The following is a 23,406-nucleotide window of genomic DNA, read 5'->3' as shown; positions in this document are numbered from 1 at the left end:
AGCATGTGAAGCAAGCAGTCTACCACTGAGCTATACTCCATTCCCTGAATTTATTCTAACTTTGGTGAGGATGCCTCTTAATTTGAGTAGAGTTGGTTGAGTACTTGTTCTTTCGAAATATTTATTTTTCAAAATTTTCTCTGGAATGTGTCCATAACAGCCATCCTGGCCTGTCTTCATAGGCTAGCTGACAGGGTAACTACATGATCTTTAAGACAAATGTCATATTTAATGGGAATGGTGAGATGCCATGCAGATAATGTGTCCTTTTATTTCATCTTTTTGGTTTTATGAACTGCAAGCAGACACTCACTAAATCACAGTAGCAGGCTTGCAGTTTTTGTCACCTGAACTGAAATGGCATTGTGAGTTGGTTAGTCAGATACCTGTATTCAAATTCTGAGTCCACCCTTTACTGGCTATATGGCCTTAGACTAGACATACAATCCAAGCATTTCCTCAAATGCAAAATGGGATATTTGCAGTACTGGCCTGGGAGTGTATTGAATCCAGGTAGAGGGATATTGCATGACCTGTACCAATCAGTAAGTGGCAGTTTTTACTTTTATTTCCTGCTGGCTGAGTTTTCACATTCCTTAGCTTACCGAAACTCTTTTCTTATATGCTGTTGGCATTGGCATTTATAAAATGAAGCTTAGAGTTCTGGCTTTTTGTTTTCAAGGAGAAAGACCAAGCTGCATCCATGGGGAATATTTTTTTCCACAAGTAACAGAAAAATCTTGACAATCAGACGTTTTAAGCAAATAGGGATTTGTTAAAAGCCATCCACTAATATCTGGGATGGGTGTCTCCTGGTGTTGCTTCTGGCTCTCAGCCATTTCACTGTGGGACTTCCCCACAGTCAGGGACTGGATTGTTCCTTCTGTACTTTTCCTTATAATCTTCCCTAGTTAAGGAACATAGGGAGAAGGACAGTACCACCCACACCTTTAATCAGGGAAATAAGAGCTTTTATGCAAGTGTCTGTTTTATGACTCAGTGGCTAGATGAGTGACACTTTACCATGCCCACCCCCAAGGATGTCACCTGAGTCCTGACTTTTCCAGCCTCTTCTGTAGAAGTGATGTGGAAGAACACAGTTGGGTGGCCTTTGTCACTAGCATTTGTCATACAAGATCTTAAAACTTTTCTCTGAATTATAAAGTAATTGTAAATGTTTTAAGATGACAGTTTTCCTGAAAGCAGAAAAGTATTCTTGCAGTCTCCTACAAAAGTATTTATTAAAGTAAATGACCTTCCCCCACGTCGACTCCTTTCTGATCGACACACTCTGTGAGCAATTTCAAGCCTCTAAAATGGTTCCCACTTCAGCTTCTATTCCTCTGTTTTTTTCCCTTCTCTTTCCTTAAAGAATCCCCTAAAGATTTCAGTTCCAAACCATTAGGTAGGGCTGAGCCTGATGGGCATGGATGGGGTGAGCAAGAGGAAGGTGTCCTGGTCCTATGGGGTCAGGAAGGAGTATCCTGGAGAGGCTGCTTGCAGAGGGATCCAGACTCCTGGCTACCAGGAATCCAACCTCAGGCAGGGTGTTGCTGCCCCATGATTAGAGCCTGACCCCATGGGTGAGTGGGGAGAAGGGACCTTCCCTGGATAGACAGCATTAGATAAAAATCACTCAAACACTTCACTATGCAAAGCAAAAACAGGAAAATATCTTGTGCACCTTTTCCACTTACTTCCTTTATTTGTTGGAAGGATGCAGTTAAATGATAATACATATAAAATGTATATGTGTATGTACAATCTCTCACCTTCCCCTGCATTCTAATAAATCATTTTCCTTTGTTTCTTGTTTTCATGGATCCTAGCCTTTGATGTATGCATGGTTTTGACATTGCTTCAGTAATAATTAAGATAAAATGTTCCATTCTATTATTTTTTCTTTCTCTCCTCTGAACATTAAGATTGATTGACTCTTAAGGAAGGTCCTTGGGCAGCCAGGACACTTACCCTCAGACTTCTTCATTCCTCTCTCCTGCATACTTTATCTAAAAGGCATTAAGAAAATGGCAAGAGGGTAAACTAATTGCTTTTAGATCTATGTTTTGTGAGTTGATAGTTAAAACTTGATTTATTATGTAATCTACTGCCTATGTTTTTTGACATTTTTATTTATATTGGATAAATGTGCTCTTGTTATTAACTTAGAGCTATGACCCCTTTCTCATCCCCCTCCCTTTTCAGATTGTTACTTTTCAGACACATTCATATGCATTCCTACCTGTTAAGCAAAAATGCATCTATCAAAATGTATGTCTGCTCACTCAGGCTAGCTCTCTAGGTTTGGATATGCTGTGTATGCTTTATCAGGTGACCCTTTAATGCAACAATGAATTACTTTGGCCATAGCTCAAGCCCCTGGTGGGTGTGTGAGCATTTGATGCCCATATAAAATCTTTTAATACCTTTGTCATTTCCTCTAATGCATGGGTTTACAAAATCCTGCAGGGACTTGGTATTTATTGAAGGTGGAAATTGGCATGAGCATCAGTAGTAAAATAAATTAATAAATATTTTACAAAGTCCATTGTAAATAAATTTAATGTATTAAAACACCCCCCTATAATTCTATGATGAAATCGCTCTTACTCCCTATGACCTATACACATTTTATTTTCTGAGTGACTTTATTGTAATTTCATAAAATAAACTCTTTGTCCTTAGCTTTGAGAGTACTTGCTTTATAATGATTTTTTGATGCTTCCAATTGCTTACACATGAGTTATTTTTTTCCATTGCAAATGGAAGGCTTATAATCCCTTAAGCTCTTTTGTTATTTGAGGTTGTTTTTTCCCCTTAACATGTATTTAATAGGGAGAAAATCTTGTTTGGGACAATCAAGCTATTATTATGTTTAATTCATTGCAGTAGCAAATCTTGCTTGTGTGTTCCCTGTGGTAAGGAGACTTGTTTTTAAAACTCAGTGTCTTTTATTTTCTTCGTTATATAAAATACCTGTTAAAGCCCCTGCTCTCCCTGTTTCTTAGTAATTGAGAATTTTTCCTAAATGTTCTTAAAGTAGAACATTACCCCTAAAATTAATGAATTACCTTTGACAATGCTTTCTAATTTAAGTTGTTGACTTAAGTGTGAATGATAAGACATTCCATCCCAAATGTAATTGATGGCATGCAGAAAGCCAAGCTGGGTCACAGGCTCTCTCCTGGGAGTTGGATCTGGTGGGTGTAATTGTTTTTCAAGTAGTTCACTAGGTGACTTTTCTCATTATAGGTTTGAACAGTGGTTTGGTCTGAAGGCCTATCCAACAGCTTAGTTGACCTCGGTATTGAAATCTTTGCTTTCTTTAGTCTTCTAGTGGGATGGCTTTTGAAAGCCACAGGATACCTGTCCTGGCTGTCTCCTCGATGCTCACCACTCACACATCTGTATCCCTGATCTTGTGGTGTTTCCCAGGATTTAAGTCCTTGCTGAATGTAGAGAAGAGGCAGGAAGCAAAATCTTGGCTCTAGCTTTTTCTTTTTAATAATGCTTCATCACTTCCCTGAGGTTAAGGGAGAGCCCTATCTGTGCCTTCCCTTTGAACAGATGTTATCATAGCTGCTAACTACATGGTCAGAGCTATTTTACTGCTGTGTTTTAATTCTCAGCCTTGATTAGTGCAATTCCTAGTGTGTCATGGTGAAGTGCTGGGGGCAGAGAGTGGGCTGAAGGCAAGGAGAATGAACCCACATTCATTTTGAAGAGATAGTTAGTTGGTGAGTTATCTAAGGTAGGATGCCAGATAATCCAGTTTCATAGGTTTAAAAAAATGGGGAACAGTTTTTAATTTGGGGAGCTATCTTCTGACTGAGTACCTTCCACCATGATCACCTCTGTTCACTCAGATGTGGGAGGACAATATCGATTCTCCTCATTTTTTTTTAAAGATTTTGAGGCAGTTTGCTGTCTTTGTTGACTCTTCTGAGATGATGACTTGCCAAAGTGAACTTGAGGTCAGACCAACCCCACAAATATTTATCCCACAACACTCAGATTCAAAACTCAAGTTTTAGGGTTCTCATATTCATTATTTTCATTTGTCCAACAGACTCAAGGTCTGTACACCCGAAGGTACTATATTATGCTTGCTGAGCTTCTAGAAGATTTTCATCTATGCCAGTCTTTCAGGCATATCATACTAACATGATGAGTTTTCCAGCCTATGTTCCTAAAGATGGTGTGAGTTCAGTATTTTGTTCTCATTTATGAACTTTCAATTTAAGCTGTGTTCTGATGTTCTCTTCAATTTCATAGGAACCGACAACGGTGAAGTTCTTCCTGATTCCATCCCATCAGCTCCAGGGACACTGCCTCATTTCATAGAGGAACCAGATGATGCTTACATCATCAAAAGTAACCCTATTGCACTCAGGTGCAAAGCAAGGCCAGCCATGCAGATATTCTTCAAGTGCAATGGCGAGTGGGTCCATCAAAATGAGCATGTCTCTGAGGAGAGCCTGGATGAGAGTTCAGGTAAGAGTGCAGAGCAGTCTGCTGACTACATGACAGCTCCCCACCTCCCCCCCCCCCCCCCACTGTGTTATGTATGGGAAAGACTAGAAACCACCTGCCATCCTTTATTTAAATGAGTTTATATTAACATTATCCCAGACATTGAAGATGTAGTTGATTCCACAGCTCCTTTGATAGCTATTCTAATATGCTGCAGAGGCATTTTTCTTGGTCTATATAGCTTTCAGCATTTAACACTGGATGGAAGTTAATATTCTCTTTGGAAATTATTCTTCTTGGAATATTAACTTCAGTTGCTGTTTTCATTTTCTGAATTCTAAATATTTTGAGACAAATATTAAATCTTTCATCAAACACATTTTAAGTACCATTATTTTAATTTCTTTTAATACTTCCTCCTATATATTATTCTTGTATACTTTATTCTCCGCAGTTGGTGGCTTTGGAGTACTCTTGAAGATTTTTTGATTACTGTGTATTGATGGATCCCAAATTAGATCACTGTATTCTAGCAGGATCTCTTACATGAAAGACTTTCAGAACCATTTTTATTAATAGTTTGAGTGATAAATAATGATGATGGAATTATGATTACACTGGTTTATGTTTATTGAGTAGTCACAATATACTAGGCCTTATCTAAGCATTTGGTGGGCATTACTCAGTCCTTATTACAGCCTATTAGGCTAATGCAATTATTACCTTCTTATATACAGAGAAACCAGGATTTCCGTAAATTAAGTGCTTGTGCTGTATCTTAGTGTAAGATCACTTGACTAAAACCCTTCAAATTCATATTTTTTATAGCTTAATATGTAGCAGAAATAATATATACTTTTGAACCTTGGTTCTTCAAAATAGATAGAGTCTAGTCACACCCTAGATTATTGATTTTATTAGTTCTATTTGGTCAACTCACTAGATGTTAGACTTTGAATAAGTCAGAAATCCTTAGTATAATTAGAAAGCCTCAAGTGAGCTCAATGTAGTAACAACATACCAATAAGTTCCAATGTATGAGGCTAGGCCTTTCAGAGTATTCAAAGAGAGTCAAGATGTAGCTCCTGTAGGTGTACTTTATAGCTATGGAAAGAGTAAAGCAAATAAATTTCTGAATGGAGGTATGTGGTTCTGCAGAGGATTAAAAGAAAAGATCACATCTAACCAGAAATGTTAGGAAGGGTGTTGTGAAAGTGCATTTGAAAGGGACATTGATGAATGAGGAATCCAAACAGGCATAACTGGTGCTACACTGTGCGGTGGGGAGAAGAGTTCCAGTGGTTTGAAGGCCACAAACATTAACTAATGAGAGGAAACTGAGTGTGTGTTCAGCAAGAAATTGGGTTTGGTTGAAATATAAAATTAATGTAGGAGAATAGCAGCTGACAGCTAGAAAATTTAGTTTAATTAATAGCATGGAAAGCCTCCAATGCCAGAGTGAGGAGTTCTTTATTTAATTTTATGGACGTGCTAGTGGTGGCAGAGATTGATTGTATTGTTCTGTGAGAGTATAATGGGTGGAGCTGTGCTTCAAAGGCTAAATTTGGCAGAAGTGTCTGGAATGGTAAGAAGAATGAGGAAGTTAGACACAGATAGCTCAGGTGAGAAGAAAGGAGATCTGTTTCTAGAATAATGGTAAGAAGTAGATATCTGGTTGATAGAGGACTATTTAATAACATAGAATGTTACAGCTGACCAAATGAATAAAGACAGTAGAGGAATAAAATTTAACTTATTACTAGAATAGTAGTGCAATTAATAGGAATAATTACATCAGCAAGAAAAAAAATCTGAGATCATTGTTTGGACTATCTGAGTTTCAAATGCTTATGGAATCTCAAGAGAGATAACAGTTGTAGAAATTGGCAGACTTCAGAGCAGACAGAAGAATGCATTTGGTAATCATCAGTATAGAACAAAGCCAGGGAGATGAGGAGCTGTTTCAAGAGAAAGGCTGATATGAAAAGGAAAAGCAACTAGACACAGTTCTTCATGAGAAAGGGAGAAGAACATCTGTATCCAGTGAAGAAGGAACTCAGGGTAGGCTGAGTTCCAGAGCAAGGAAAAACTGTTCAAAATCAACCAACTTGAATCTAATGTATGAAAGATGATATGTCAAGAGCTTTATAATGTTTTGAACAACCAATTAAAAAAATCATATTTAGGTTACAGTCTGTCTCTGCCTAGAAGTCAGTGAAGGAAAGGGTAGAGAACTAGACATTTTATACTTATTTATATACACACAGAGTGCTAATCATTATTCAGTTTTGAGCTAATTTGGGATTGCAGTAGAAATGCAAATGTTTGAAGATAAAAGCCCTATCACAATCCCCCCATTCATTTCCAGATTGGAACTAGAGTTGTATGAGGAATTTACAAAGGTACCTGTCTTAGAGATATTGTTCTTCAGACCCCAGCTTGCTTAGAATCTTGGAATCCAACTCTGAGAATTACAAGAGATCCTAGTGATAATCTAGCAGTCCTATTTTATACATTAAAAATTCTGTGATCCACAAGGTATAACTAGTTCTTGGTGTAGCTGTGTCTAGAAGCCACAGTTGCTTGTGTTGACTTCAGGTACATTTTTTGACACTACAAACAACTTTTCCCTACAAATTAGTATGTTCTTCTTCCTAATCAAAACACCCACAAGTACTTTTCCTCATGTAAATTTGGATTTCTGTACATGATCCATCATGAATCTGTTTAGGGTTTCAGTCTTCCAAGGGTGTAGCGCTGCATGTATTCATTGGGATATCTCTATTCCTGTTTCTGCCATCTCTGTAAGGGCCAATTCCTTATTCTGTGTCATGTTTCTGGCACTGTTAGATAAAAACTTATTCCATTCAAAGGTGTAGAGACATTTCCAGGATTGCAGGAGCAGTTTTCTTCTTGAAAAGATTTGACATAATCAAAGAAAAAGAAGAAAACCAATTGAGTCTTAGGGTCAGACAGGTTTCTGACTTCAGGCTCCATAGTTGGAATATAGGATGCACCTGGATGATTAAACTTGTTTGTGGGAGAAGTTGAGTTGGAAACAATAGTAGTCTCACCATCACAGATCTCAGCTTGAAAAATTGACAGGAGGACTCTGAAACTTGGGATAGCATAACAAAGGGAACAGAATCAACTACATAAAGAGTAGCCTACACATCAATGGGAGAATATGAAAGGTTGATGTATCTTATACTCATTTAGCCCAACCGGAAAAGACACACATACCACTGGTTCCAAGGAGCCCTATGATTGATTCTCAAATGTCTGTCCTAGATTTTGCCTAATCATGAACTCAAAATAGCAAATACCATTGGGTAAACTGCTCTAAATGAAAGGAAGAACATTGAAAAACTATCACCCACATTTTTTATACCATTGCTAGAAAATCTTATTATATCATTCTCATTTAAAGGCCTCTGGATAAGTATTGCAAGCCGATTTAACAGTACACCCTCTTGTAACTTCACAACATTCTGTTTTGTTATTATTTCCCCCTTTTAATTCCCATAGCATTGCTAGGCAACTCCATGTCTTGCAGAGAGCATTGTTGATTACATTCTCTACTTCCAAGTAAAAATCTCCCCTTCTCTATTTCTTTTTTTTTTTTTGCTATTATTTTTTAAGGCCAATAAAAGTTACATATTTCAAAGGAACTGGGCAGAACAAAAATTCATAAATGACAATCAGAAGAGATTATATACCAGTTTTTTAAATGCTGTTGAAAAAGATTTTAAATTTTAACAGTTACCTTTTGAAAAGAATTTAATAAGCACACCCTTTTCTTCCAAGTCATTTTGATTGAATCAATAAGAAAGAAATGTCTCTCCCTAAACAGTTTTCTTCTGTGTAGTTAATGAAAATCGCTGTCTACTGCACACTGCAATTATGTTTCCTAAGCTCTGTATTAATAGTGAAATAGTGGAAACAGGAGCAAGATAAGTGGAGATATTTTACCCCAAACCAATACATAAGTGCAATTAAGGTTGGAAACAAAATGGCCTCAGGTATTGAAAAATAGATGCATTACCTCCCTTGGGTTCTCCAGTGTGGAGCTGGAGAATAGTGCTTGACTACCTTTACAGACTTAATGGCTTTTGATTGGATCTGTAAAATAATTCCTGCTAGTCCAGGACTGAATGACACTAAGAAGCCAAGGACAGCAGGACCACATTTGGCCAGAGAAAAGTATAATATTTTCTCTCTCTATATTTTAAGTCCTGTTGGAAGTAACTCCTTACATATCTTGGACAACATATTCTCCATTTCTGAAATATAAGAGACTTTTGATATAGTTTTTTTTACTGATGCGCTTGCTTTCTTCACAGATCTAATGGGAAATGCATGGGACCTGGGAGGGTTTGGCGTAGACACAGAATCTTTTGTATTTCCAAATTGGAAGCAATAAGTCCTTTCAGTTGTTAAAGGCTGCAAACTGCCTTTGGTCTTTTTGGTAATTTGGCCCCGTCATCTAACAGTTCAAATAAGAAGAAAAAGGATTGTGTGTTTTCATGCAATTTAGCTTGGAAAACCCTGAGCTAGAGTTCTTTCCTGCAAAAAGTACAATTTATTTGACATGAGTTACTGTGTTTGCACAGACATGGCTATACCTCTTAGTAATGCACACTTTCAGTTCTCTGCAGAAGCCAAGGGATCCTCTTTCATTTGTTCTGCCTCATTTCATTTGGAAATATGGGAACTCTTCTTTCCTAGGTTTTGCTTCTGTTAACATCTGGAAGCTTAGAATTTAGAGGTAATCCCAACCCAGGAACCATGCCCCTGTGAAAAGGGTGGTGTATTCAGTAACATGGAAATCAAGAGCTTTAATATAACAGGCAGACACACACATGTTCATATACAACAACAGCAAATGACAAAAAAAAGCAACAAAAAACAACAAGAAGCCAAACCTATCTTGACAATCAAGATTATATTGCCTGTGGGAAGCTTGAGTTATCAATAAGCTAAACTAGTTCTTTATTGTTCAATAAAAATGAGAGTTCCCTTAACAATGCTTCATGCTTTTATCTTATTTTATCTCAGAGGTATCCAACTCTAATGAGTGAAATAATGTGTGTTTCATCCTGTTATGGGAAAAGTCTCAACTCTGGTAAACTAATATTTTTTTTTCTTTTTAAAAAATATCGTTTCAGGGACTCTATTGTGTGTGATTTCCTTTTTAAACAACTGGATCCTCTCTCTGGGGATAAAAGGTTAATGGATTGTGTTGAGAAAAGAGGGAAGAGTGGAAATAAAAATGTATTAAATCTTTAAAGTTAGCATCTCAGAACTTTGCTGTGCTGGTGATGAGGATTTGAATATAGTATCTTCCAGAAAACCATTAATTTGAAGTTGCCTTCAGTGATTCACAAATCACCAAGGCACATTTGGGAAGCATATATTTTAGACCATAGAACATAGAGAGAATCAATCTCTCAAGTGTTCCATTGACAGTTTGTGGGTTTAAAACTCACTTTTATAGAAACTTCCTCTCTCTCCACCCTGAGTTTCATCTTGTTCATCACTCTGCCTCTCAGAGAAGACTGACAAATTCTTAAAAGGTTTGCAGTTAAATATTATGAATCCCTCCATATCCTGTAGCAGAGTATGAAAGCCATGTCTCTCGGGTCTAATTTAACCTTTCTTACAACAACATCAAAAAAATCTGTAGACCACTTACTCTCATTCCATCTTAGCAGTGACTGGAAGCAGCTCATCAGTTTTATAACAATTCACAATACTGAACAGAGATTTGTTCCAAATCCTAAATTCTTGAGTAATGTTTTTGGATTTTCTTGTGTTCTTTTCTGTTCCTACAACACCAGGTGTATGTTTAGGTGTCTGAAGTAGGAATTATGAAGCTGTGAAACAAAATGAAACAAAAACCCTGAAGATTGCCTAGTGCTTCAGAGCATGGGTATTAGTGTTAGATGGTGACATGAAATATAGCTCTCTATATAGGCATTTTTTACAAGTATGTCACTTAACTTCCTTTTACCTCAGTTTCTCCATGTGTAAAATGTATCTATCCTCACTATTATGTTTACATAATACCCATTCAAGGTTAGCCTTCAAAATGATAAGTCTGCTGTTTTGTTTTTAGAACAAGGCAAGTGGCTGTTGATGGTGATTCAGAAGACAAATCTTTCATCATTGTACACTTTCACAATTCCAAAAAGATAAAGAAGGCCAACATTATTAACAGCTAACTGGCCTTCATTTTATTGTTGTCTATGATTTGTCCATTCAGTGTGCATTCAGTCTTGATGCCGTTCCCAAAGCCCATGGTATTTGTGCGTGACCCACACTGTATGGTACCTGCCCTGACTTCAGGCCATGACCTGCCTAGAAGAAGGTGATTTCAGTGACTACAGGAATGCAAAGCCACTGTCTAGGCCACAGGGTTGGAAAGGATGACCATGTCTCCCATGTTGTCCTCTGACACAGAAGTGAGTGACTCCCTGGATGCTGTCCTCTAAATGCTACTCCCATGTCCACTTTTCCCTCTGAAGTTCTGCTTCTTGCTGTCATCAGACAACAATATCCAGCTAATTTGCTTCCTTCTGCCAGACATGTCTGAGCTGATTAATTCTAATCTCTGGTGTGGAAGAAAAGAGAACGCTTGGGTGTATTCTTCGTTTCTGTACTTAAGTCTGAACTTGTGGTGCTTCTGAAGACTACGTGAAGTGCTTATTATCCTGGGGAAACTAAAGAGTATTCATTAAGCATAGTGCACATGCACATTCAAAGGATGACTTTTTTTTTGTCAGAATACATTTTAATCTTGTTGCTAGGATGAAGAAGCAAAAGACATTTAGCCCTAATTAATCATCTGCCAGAAAAATGAAATATAGTTCTACCTTTTAATTATCTATATTTAATTTACTATTTTCAGTAGCATGTTGGCCTGAAGACATCTAAACTCCTTCAAGTTAGGGAGGTGCACTTCCATGATAATTTTTTCCAGAGTTTTGAAGTTTCAGGTATTTGTGATACTCATGTGTCCTTACCAGAATCAAGAGCCCCCAGAGATTTGCCCTAGATACCAAGCTACATATTGATGACTTCAGAGCCCTCAAATCTTAGGCAGAATGGAACCCAACCAAGAAGCTTTTTCTTACCCACAGAGAGCTTAGGAGCTACCTTGGTGTGATCCTGTGGCCTCTTTGTGCTTTCTGCAGTGTTGTTCCACATGGTTGGGGAGTGTTGAAGTGTCTTCTCATTTAGTCTAGATGCTCCTTGAGGTCAGGAATCTTCATAGTTGGCTTACTGTGGTATTCTCACCACTTAGCACAGGAGTAGGCACAAATGAGGCATTCAATACATATTTTTTTCCAAACGAATATGTGTCACAAAATTTGTAACACCTTTGACACTATCTTATGTAATGGGAACTGGAGCAAAATTACAATCATAAAACCATAAATAATAGTAACACACGTTTTAGGATGAAATAAGCTAAGGTACATGACAGTATTAATCAAAGTAAAGGGTCATACAAATATTATAATGACAATATGTGATTATTCAAAATATGGGAAAGCTTCTCATTGTTCAAGCATGTTTTCTGGGCTCTATTCCTGGACTCCAAAGAGATAAGTGGAAAACATTGCCTTATATAAATGGTGGACTCAACCTCTTCCAGCCAAATGAGCTGTTTTCTGTTCACTCAGGAAGCAGTACAAGGAGGGACCACCTCAGCCAAATCTGGGCAGCAGAGGGGCTGAGATACTAAGGATCAATAGTCCAGAAGTAAAGCCTCTTAAACACTACAGTCTGATGTTTTTTCACAGGGAATTTGATTTTTTTTTTTTTCCCCTCAAGAACTGAGCAAATCCCTGTGTTACTGATGATACAGCACAGAAATGATTCTTTGGAGCTTGGTCCACAAAAAGTTGGATAACTATTCTTTTGGATAAGTTTCCAGTTATGAAACATTACAATGCAGAAAGTGAGGCACAGAGCACATGAAACACTGAGCTAAAAACGCCCAGGAAAGCAGATACAGAGACGGAGGTGATAAAACAATTCAACTAAAACCTACGTTGCCAGGCTCCTGCTGTTTCCAGTGACTTGAGGTATGGAAAACCTCTGAGAGGAGAAAGGAACTCTCTCTTCCTTCTCGAATGTATTTATTCAGTTTAGTAAGCCGAGCATCCTACTACAGAAAACCTCCAAATGGTTGAAGAACATAAAGCTGTGAGGGGAGGTAAACATCTGAGAACCATGTCAAATCCCTCCCCAAGTGCCCATCGCCAGGTGTTATCTGAGAACTGGTTGGCAACAATAACCACCAAAGGATGTTACTGATGGGCTTTGTGGAAGTGTGATAATGAGCTGTAGATAAGAGGTGTGGGGACAGCTGTTAGTAGACACCAGGCTGGGGTGGGCATGGTACTGAATGTTAAATACAATTCCAGAATTTTTTATTAGCGACAGAACAAGTTCAGATTTTACACTGAGACTATGTGGTCCTTTTATTAAACGTTAACCAGGAAAAAAAATATTTTAATTTTCTTCCCTCTCCATTTCTTTTCTCCTGACTTTTGCATTTCTCTCTTTTGAACAATGACCCATCTACCTTCAATTAGTTGGAAAATTCTCTAACTTTGAGTCTCCCAACAGGATTAGACCTGCTAAGAGTAACTAGTGTTTTCTATCTGATAAATAAGGGGATTACAGCAATAACTGCTGTCAGCATTTTTCTCATTTAAACAAATAAAGCTGACAAATGATGAAGTTCTGTGCTGCTCTGTTATGTTTAGTACATGCAGAGCAATTATTCATCGGCTGCCAACATTAGTCTATCTACAACTAAACCATCCAACAGCGTAGAAAGCTTATTAGCATATCAGTACCATAGTCATATTTTTATATTCTGTAAGACTCTACTCCATAACAAAAGCTGATGGGTATAATTTGCACAATAATTTAAAGGGTTGGACTTTTCCATGCTTATTAAAGTTATGCAAGTTATCGGGTACAATGCAACTCTTATTTATGAGATGCCATCTTTTATTTGCTTGGAATTTTTGTGCCGCTATAGCATTTCCTAGAACAAGTTAGCTGCCATCTATGGAGGTGGAGAAGTAGATGACTGTCTCTGCTTGCAGCAAGGGAGGATAAACTTCAGTGGAGTGGGGGAGAGGACGGGGGAGTGCTTTCTTTAAATAGAGGTGGTTTTCTTAGCTGTTTCTCCTGTGTGGTTATGGACATATACAAACCTACCTATGTGTATGTACATACACACTCATATACATATGTAAGTATTTGTGTGAGTGTTTCTAATAAGGGAAATGAGAATTTAAGAACGAATGTACCGTTTTCAAAAAAAAGTCAACTTATTCTAATAGTTCTTGTGTTATATTAATGAAAATATAATAGATACAAAGTATTCATAATTTTCCAAGTGTTCTAAAAGGGACAGTGACAAAACTAAAGACCTCATGTAAGAAGAAGGCCTAATCCAGACAGATGATATACTTTTTATAGGACGGTCATGTTGCTTGCAGCCTACCATCTTGATGCTACTTATAGCAAAATATATACCAAGCTTGAGAGCAATTGTTTTATTCATTTTGTTTTCTGATCCCGTAGGGAACTCTCGGAGCCATTTTGAGGTGGTATATTTGTTTTCATTTCCAACTTAGAGGAAATTGGTAGCTTAAATATAAGACGGAAAATGAAAAAAAAAAAAAGGAGGGTTCTTCATTAGCTTGAACACATTTTTGTCCTTTCAAGATTATAGCACACTTCTTTGGGTAGACGCTGCTTCCCAAAGTGTTGATATATTCTGTCTCAAAGGTCTCCCTGTCCTGCAGATGTGGCCAAGTGTCCTTGCCCTCTACTTTCATTTTTCTTTTCTTTTTTTTTTTTTAAGTGCTAGATACTGAGCCCATGGCTTTGTGCATGCTAGGCAAGCATTTTAATACTGAGCTCTTTGAGTGCAAGGAAATAAAAAAGCAGCAACAACAATAACAATAACAACATCACCTCCAAAGGTTCTTTCCTTCTTTTCAGTGGAAGAAATGGCTTTCAAAACTGTCATATCTCTGACGAGGAAAATGCACTACTTGTGCACTTTCCATTTCAAAGAGGGAAAATGAGAATTATCAAGTGGCCATCAGGATGAGTTTCTGTGTGTGGGTACCTCCTACAAATATAGAAAGTTTACCTCAAATTGCACAGGGTGATTTACGTGGCCATAACTGTCTCTAATCACACACTATGAATAGCATATTATTGGTTGGATGGAAAGGCTGTCTCCCCCGCCTGACTAATCCATTCTTGTTCTTTAATACCCAAGACAAGATCATGTTCCACCTCTTCCACTGGGAGTCCTTGGCTAATTTTGATCATACTGATGCTTCTGGCCCTTGCATTCTTTGTGACACTTAAAGAGAAAGTATAGGCAATATGTTTGACAGCTTTTTGTCACTACTTCAAAACACCTGAGATAAACACCTTAGAGAAGGCAAGTTTTATTTTGGCTCACAGTTCCAGAGTTTTCAGTCCATGGTTGACTGACTGCATTGGTCCTGAGGTGATACTGAACATCAGAGTGCAAGGGTGTGTCCCAGGAAAGCTGCTCAGCTTATACCAAACAGGAAACAGAGGCGGGGGGCTCATGGACAACATATTCTTCCAGAGCACACCTCCCTTGCTACCTGCCACTCCCCGCCTGTGAACTACATCCTCAACTCAGTTCCACCTTTTACAGTTTCCACTACCTCCTAATTATGTCATCAAATTATTAACACATCAATGGCTTACTCCATTGATGAGGTTAGGGCCCTCATAATCCAATCATTTTCCAAGAGCTCCATTCCGAACTTTACTGCCCTGGGGACCAAGCCTTCAACACATGAGCCTTTGGGTAACATTTCAGGTCCAAACCATAACAGGTACTTAACCCTCTTAAGCCATTCTGTTCCATAATGCCCGATGGAACAAATGCCATGTGGAACACCTATAAAAACTTAAATTGAGCAATGCATATGCCACTTATATTAACAATATGTTTGAAACAATTCATGTTTTTAAAGGTATATTTGCTTAAGAAAACTAATAGGTAAATGAGTAAAACATTTGAAAAAATGTATTTTCATCCATATGAAACAAATATATATGATATATAAATTAAAATACCTATGTCATGGACATAGTCACAGAATGGAAAACTTGGAAATTAGTGGGTTAATTTTTCTTTAAATATTTCATGTGTTAGTCTTATTTCCATAATTAAGAAGAAGTATTTAAAATATAGATATAGCATTGAATTGTGTAGAGCCACCTGAACATAGGGCCAGTCCAGTGGAAGGCAGAAGCAGGGTTAAACACCAGGTCCTCCAGTTACAAGCTATGAGTGTGGACAGAGGACTCAGCCTAAGTCATATTGCTCTCATCTGCTGCATAGGTCCACAGTAGCATTCACTGGCTCTGTGTTATGGAAATGTAAGTGAAGAGGTTTCAACTGAGCAGGACACTGGGCACATACACAGAGTGCAGTAAGCCTGGCTACTCTTCTCCCATGCTGCCCATCCTAGAGCCAGGCACAGGAACAGTGAATCTCTTCTGGACAGAAAGGACACATTCACTGTAAAGTCAGCTACCTTGTTGGTGATGAAGAGGAATGTCCTCTTTCATCTTTGGTGATCAATGAAGGTGACCATTCTTCCCAAAGAAAGGAAGGCTGATAGACTTTTGTCAGAGTTATGGAAGATGCTTCACTACCCAGTTAGAAATATACCAAGCAAATTTTCTCTAACTATTTGAATTAGAAAGCAAAATCACAAAAATCCCATTAAAAGTTTAAGGTCTTAATAGCTCTTCCCAGTTTGTAGATATAGCCATAGATATGCCCCTTCATATCATTGAGATGAGGGTTTTCCTGGGTTCTTCTTTCAGTGATATAAGACATACTTCACCTTTTCTGGTTTGCGTTTCTGCCTAACCTTTCTTTGGATCCCATTGGTTCAGTTGTCCTGAGCTTTTGAAGCCAGTGTTCTGGCCCTTCCTTGAACCCCCTTCCTGTTCACCTCATCCTGCACATGTTCTTATTCTCTTTCTTCTAAAGCCACACTGTTACAGTAGCACACCCAACTGTCAAACCCTGGGGCTTGGTGTTTAGAGGAACCTGAAACTGTTGTGTCTGAGATTGGTGTGCTGCGACCTCTTTAGATTCTATAATTCTAGCAATTAACTTTGGTGCTCTGTTCTTCATGGTAGATTTTATACCATGAAAGACAAAGACAAAGCACTAAGTCAAGGTACTATGAAAACTACTGCATTATAGTGGAGCCACATTGATAATACTTTACACTTGTGCTTACAGCCTACTCAGCTGGTGGAATTTAATTAGCAGTAATATATTATTGTCAAAGTAATTAAAACCTTGCCTTGATTAAAAACAGAATTGTTTAATTAAAAAGGAAAGGTTTGGCTAACCTTAACTTTCAATTTGAGAAACACAGTAGCCTCAGCTGATAGTCTCTCTCTCTCTCCCCCATCAGGATTGAAGGTCCGGGAGGTGTTCATCAATGTCACCAGGCAGCAGGTAGAGGACTTCCACGGGCCAGAGGACTACTGGTGCCAGTGTGTGGCATGGAGCCACCTGGGTACCTCCAAGAGCAGGAAGGCCTCTGTGCGCATAGCCTGTAAGTATATTCTGTTTGACCTTGTCCTGTAGGAACATGGACAGGAGTTAAATAGAGCTCAGAGGGCTTTGGAGATATTACATGCTTCTACAGAATATAAATCAGGGGACACAAGAACCCATTGGAACTGTCTTTATCTCTTCTAAATTTACTGTTTTAAATTTGTATTTTAAATGTTTGATTATTTCCTCCAGAGGACAATCAGCAAAATCAGTTTGTCTAAGACATTCTGCCTCAATCGTCAGAATGCAGGTGTCTCAACAATGCCAGGAAAAACTCTTCCTGAGAGAAACCCACGCAAATGGATTCTGCTGCTCGCCATCAATGACAAAGTTCAGAGGGCATTGATGGGAAAAGTTGAGCAATGACTGTTTACTGTGCTTTCCAGCAAATCTGCAAAGATAAGACATTAAAGACATTAAGGGATTTTTATAGCCTACTGTTAAATCTCTTCTCTCTGAATCTTAAAACATGGAAATGGGTCTTGAAACTGCATTTATTTGACCCAAGTAGGTCTAAAAAAAAGCAAAGAAAGAAAGAAAGAAAAATGCACACTTGAAAAATAATACATAAGAAAGAAAGAAAATATAATCTAAAAAAAAAAAAAGATTTATAAATATGCAATCTTCTTTTCTCCTTCTTTAAAATGTCTTCAACCCACCCAGTCCCATTATCCCACCTCTTTGGATCCCCATAAACCAACACTGTTTGCCCAGTAATAGAAAAGCCCTTTCAGAAAGAAACTGGGCGGTGGAGGACAGAGATGATTGTTGTTTTATTCAAATGCGTCTTTTGAGAGTACTATAAAGAATACAGGACAAGAGGGATTTATCTGAGAACTCAAGGAATTCTTCATAACAGATGTTGATGGTTTAGAGATTAAGAAGAGGAGTGGATTGCTATTTGCAGAGACATTTACATGTCCTGGGAAATGAAAGCTTCCTCTTAAAAATAGGCATCACCTTCATTGTGCTGGCAATTTAGAAGGTCTCTCCTGGATGTTGCCTGGGCCACAGAGGAAAACTTTATTTTTTTAAATTTTATTTTCTCAGGGGAAAACTTTACTTTTGCTTACAAAAGGAAGAGAGGTCACCTCCTATTCTGCTTTCTAAGTGAGAACCATGGGGAATATTTTTCCTATAGTTATTTAGTTACTTGACTTTAGCCAACCAATATTTTATGGCCTTAAAGTAGCAGGCCAGCTGAGAGAAGGCGTATGTTTGCATTTACTTTCCCATAACAAGTCCAAGTCTGAGCTCCCCCAACATGGTCTCAGTCAGGACAGCCAAGGCATTCAGTTTTAGTCAAGCCAAAGCAGATACTCACTGGGCTCTCTCCAAACAGAGGAGGTGAAGCAGCTTGAGGGGTTTCAACATAGGCTTCCTCAGTTTCTTTGTTCTTAGCCTTAATTTTCCTTTTCTATTTTTTTTTTTTAATTTTGCTTCTCTGAAGCCCACGTGATCTGTCACCTATTCTTTGAACTACTATAAATAGCCTGATCCATCTGCCTCTGGTCTCTTTTTCCTTTGTACTTGCTCCCTTAGTTCTTGATTGCCACAGTTTGCTAGAAACTGCCAGGAGTTTTCTCAGGGGAAAACTTTATTTTTGTTTACAAAGATTGGCAGAGAATGGTTCAACCTACCTCTTTTTCCTATGACTTTGTACATACTGTACTTGGTCCTTACAGATCCAGTGTTCTGCATGTCACTTTCAACTGACTGACATGTGACTTCCCTCCTGGGATCTCTGGTTTCACATGGGTGTTTACATGATGGCAAGGAACTGACTTGAGTCCTGTTGGTTTCCATTGGCAGCTTTGCCGCTTTTTTGTTCTGTGGTGATCCACACTTTATTTCACCCTACTGTATCTTTAGTGTCTTCATTCATGAATGTGTGCCTACTTCATAGTCATTGCAAGAGTTAAAGGTGTCGGTAATTATAAAGTGTTTAAAACTGTGCCTAGCAGAGAGCTAGCACTCATTCTCATTGGGGCTATTTTATGACATGTCTGATTCTCCATAGAATCAGCGTCTTTCACCTGAAACTCTGTGAATCCTTGCTGTAATTGAATGAAAATTTTAGTGCCTTCATACTTTTTCTTCAGATTATGGATATTTACAAAAATCCATTCTAGATCAGCTCTTGGTATTCCACTCTTCCAGGCATGGTAGAATCAAAGAATGCTAAGGATGGAAAATGCATTTTTTATTCTGTCACTTTCCACATTTTTAGAGTTGTGAAATACTTTCATGGCAAGATTTTGCAAATCTCTCCAATGATTAAAAAAAATCATTTTGCCATTCTTGTATATAATATACACATATGTGTATGACAGAGGTGTAAATTTTAAGTAAAATATTTATCAGAATATTATTAAAACCTATATTGTGCATTCACTTAATGTATTCTCAAATAACCTTTGCAAAATGTTTTTAATTTCTTCATATGTAGCAAGTGAGAGATTTTTTAATTTATTTAAAATTATTTATGCAAGTCAAGACATGATTTGTCATTAAATATTGCATTTGACTTGGGGACCAATGTACATTAAAATGTAAATTGAAATTTAACTAGAGTAATGGCATCAAAAGTTGGGAGGGGGAACCTGCCTTCAGGACCTTACTTGAAATTTTTTCTCTTTGCTTACAGGAAAAACAACATCCACTTTAAAAAAGCATAATTTTTATGTTTTATTAGCATAAGAGAGAAGATTTCTAGCATTTATTTGTAAGCATTTCCAGAAAATAGCACACTGTATATGTGGGTAGATTTTACTCCCAGTAATGAAAAGCTGACTTGGATATAATTGTCACTATGTTTCTTCATATTAAATTGTGTTTTTTTTTTAAATTCCACAGACAACTTAATATGCTAAATAAGGATTTTGATAGATGAATGTAGCTTATGAATCTGGTGACAATTATCTTGAGGGGACTTTTCAAAATTAGTCTCATTTTTATATTACTCATTAAATTATTCTTGCTCAACATTAGAGCTCCTTATGCTTCCTACATTTAACCAATGATCCATTAAGAATTTAACAATTTGAAAATTGCAGTGGGCAAAACCTCCATGGCAACTGGTACATTCAGCTGAAGGATGTGTTGACATGAGTGTCTTGACATGATCACGTTTGTGAATTTATGAAAACACCAGGAAGCTTACTGGATGGTGTCCCTTAGAAATGATTTCATTTTAAAGAGAAGCTGTACAAACAAAATTACTTATTTATATGACTCATTTATTCATTGAAATGGACACCCCTGGGGTACTAGTTAAATACAGAGTCCTGACTTCCACCCCAGACCTTTTGGATCAAACTCTGGAGGAAGGGCCAGGAAAGCTGTTTGTATTCAGTTAACCAGGTGATTCTGTGATCAGCTGTCTCTGGAATGTCTGAGCTAGAAGCAGTTTTTCTCAAACTATAACATGCATACAAATCTCCCATTTATCATCATATTATATGTGTTTGTCATTTGACATGTTTCAAAAAATTAGGTGACCTGTCCAGAGGGGTCACCTAGCTAATGGCAGACATGGAACCTCATCTGTCCTTGCACCACACCCCCCTTGAGTGCTTTTGCTACTGAGCCATGTGGATTTTTTTCTGTTAAATGGGAGTTTGAGAACCATAGTATAAAAGTTCACATGCTTTTAAGTGTTTTTTTTTTTGTTTGTTTTTTTTAGGAAAGCATTGATTGCTTTCTTATTTTAAAAGTCAATTGCATTCTTCCTCATGGTCAAATTCTAATGTGTGTATAAACACTTTGTTTTAGGAGCCAAAGTGCCTGCCATTTTAACTTTTTTTCCTTAATTATTCCACCCTATATCATAAAGAGGTTATTGTCCCATCCAACTGCCCTGGGCTGGGAATAGCTTGAGGCTATATAAAAATGGTTTTATAAAGGTAAAAATAAATAAATAATGCCAACCCACATTTACCCACACAAAGCTGGCAGAAGTCTGTCTCCAGGGAACGACTCCCACGGGCCCACTCCCGTTTGTCTGGTTCAGCTGAGCTGGAGGTAGACAGGCATGCTATGGCATCTGCTACTTCTGCTGCTGGGTGCTTGTCAAAACCAGGAATTTTCAGTTATTCGTAGTTGTTTATTTTCATGGATGAACATTTGGCGACTTAGCCCTTTCTTTTACCCCTCCCCCCCCTTTTTTTTCTTTTTCCTGTCTTCTTTATCTACTTATAAAATGTTCTGTGTGCAGCATAAACCCTTGGGCAATCCAGCCCTTCTTGACACTGGGCTTTTTATTTATTTTTTGCCTGCAATGGGAGTTGGGACTGAGAAGGAGGCTTTGTGTCTTACAGTCAAGCCAGTTATAGCAAGTTGGCCACTTGCAAGAAAACACAGCAGGAAACTACTACTTTGTTGATTAAAAAAAAAAAAAACTATAAAATTTGATACATGCTGAATAAAATTTAAATATGCTTCTTATTTGAGATAATCCTAAAATATCCATGCAGTTGTGCCAAGAATGAATGAAGAAATTAGAAGAGAGTCTCATTTAAAAGCTTTGAAACTCCCTACTTTTACATGCCCATAGTAAAAGTAGGATTATTTTCATTTGCTTGTTTTTGGGGTAGAGTCTTTCAAAATGTAGAAAGAAAGGCATCCGATAAAGCTTTGCTTTTAGATCTCAGGTTCATGGACTTGGTAACAAATTTTATCTGCTAGGAACTGCCAGTGGTCCACTCCTCCATCCTGAAAATTAAATATAAAAACGAACAAATATAGGTACATATATCTGACATTCAGATTCAGCTTTAACCTACTCTTTCAGACTCCTCTCCTATGACATCTTTACACGTGTGCTGTGTTCCACCTGAGTGGAATAGCAGAATTGCTTAGATTCTGGAATGTGGGGCTTGCTTTGTCCTTCCTTGCTTTACCAATATTTTTTCCTCCCTGGAGCATGTCCACAATCCCAACTCTCACCCATATCTTCCTCCCTAATTCCTATATCCAGTGCCCCCCTGACTTGCTACTTCTTCACAAAACACGTGAACAAATAAACTCTTAACCCTATTGACCTCAGCAACCTCAGATAGCAATTAAGCCATTGGAAAGTTTCCTCTCCAGCATTGCCAGGTTCAAAATTCCATAAGTTGTCAATTGTCCATCTCTGAGTTCTCATAGCATTTATTTAGTACTTCTCCCATGATGCTTAATAATCATAGTTATTTCAAAGTTATTTATGGACTTATTTCTCTCACTAAATTATAAACTGCTTCAAGATCCAACCCATTATTCCCCTCATTTTCTTGACTCCTAATGCAGAGCCTTGAATATTGTCTCTGAATTATGAATGTATGTTTGGTTGGAAAGCAATCCCACCTATGCAGATTACGACTCCATGAAAAGGTAGTTGTTAGCTGTACATCATGATTATGCCATGATGCTTGCATAGCACCTGTCTTCTTAGCAAATCCAAAGTTCCTGTGGACATGTGGAATCATTTTTGTCCTCCTCAATTTGTGCACTACTCCTAATTCTCAGTAGTGCAGTAAAGAAGAGATCAAAAAGGAAAATGGAAGTAATGAAGCATTAGAACTGCTCAATGGTGACGTGTAGTATACAGTTCTGAGAGAGCTATGGGCTGCAAACACTACTATTGTTACTCTATTCATCTCTTTTCAGAAGCTGAAATGCTTTCTCATGTTGTAGAAACTATTGTTAAAACCTGTTATCAGCATTTGGTATAAATCACACAAAAACCCGAAGCCCTGTTTTCCCTTCCCATGCAAGAAGTCAAGAGATAATGCTGTACTACTCTGCCAAAGTAAGGTCAGTCCTTTCCTGTAGACTGAAGTTAGTTTATGGAAATAATATTGAAAGATATGAGACTCCTGACTTCTGGATAGTGTTGTACATTATCTAAGAGTATCTAGTCAAAGAAGGGAATGAGTACTGAAAGACAGCTCTCACTCTGCTAACCTAGTTGCACCCCCTGGAATGTGATTCATCCCCCTGTATGAAGGGGCTATTTTTTCCTGGCAAATAGGAGCTTATTTCTAGCCAACATGGGTGCTTATTGGTGTCTAGTTTACATATATAGATGTGAAATCTGCTTGAGGTAGTAGAACAGGGTAAATAATTTGTAGGTTCCAGTGGAAAATGAAAATGTGAGGTCCCTTGTTTAAAAAGTAAGAGTTTTGAGCCTTCAGCAACAAGGAATGAAATCAAGCATGGAGCCCCAAGCAACTGCATGAGACACACACCTGTGAAGTTGGCTCTGAGAAATCACCTAA

General features: G+C 37.9%; 1 protein-coding gene across 1 annotated transcript in view; it reads left to right on the top strand.

Moving 5' to 3' along the window:
* Window positions 1–23,406, top strand: part of Unc5d (unc-5 netrin receptor D) — a 278,883-nt gene that overhangs the window by 49,057 nt on the left and 206,420 nt on the right. Inside the window, exons 3-4 of the mRNA XM_071609300.1 lie at window positions 4,276–4,494; window positions 17,001–17,144. Coding sequence (XP_071465401.1) covers window positions 4,276–4,494; window positions 17,001–17,144 — 363 coding nt within the window. The remainder of the gene's footprint in view (window positions 1–4,275; window positions 4,495–17,000; window positions 17,145–23,406) is intronic.

Source organism: Marmota flaviventris, chromosome 3 (genome assembly GCF_047511675.1).
Source record: "Marmota flaviventris isolate mMarFla1 chromosome 3, mMarFla1.hap1, whole genome shotgun sequence".
NCBI lineage: Eukaryota > Metazoa > Chordata > Mammalia > Rodentia > Sciuridae > Marmota > Marmota flaviventris.
This window is presented reverse-complemented; position numbering and strand designations above follow the sequence as displayed.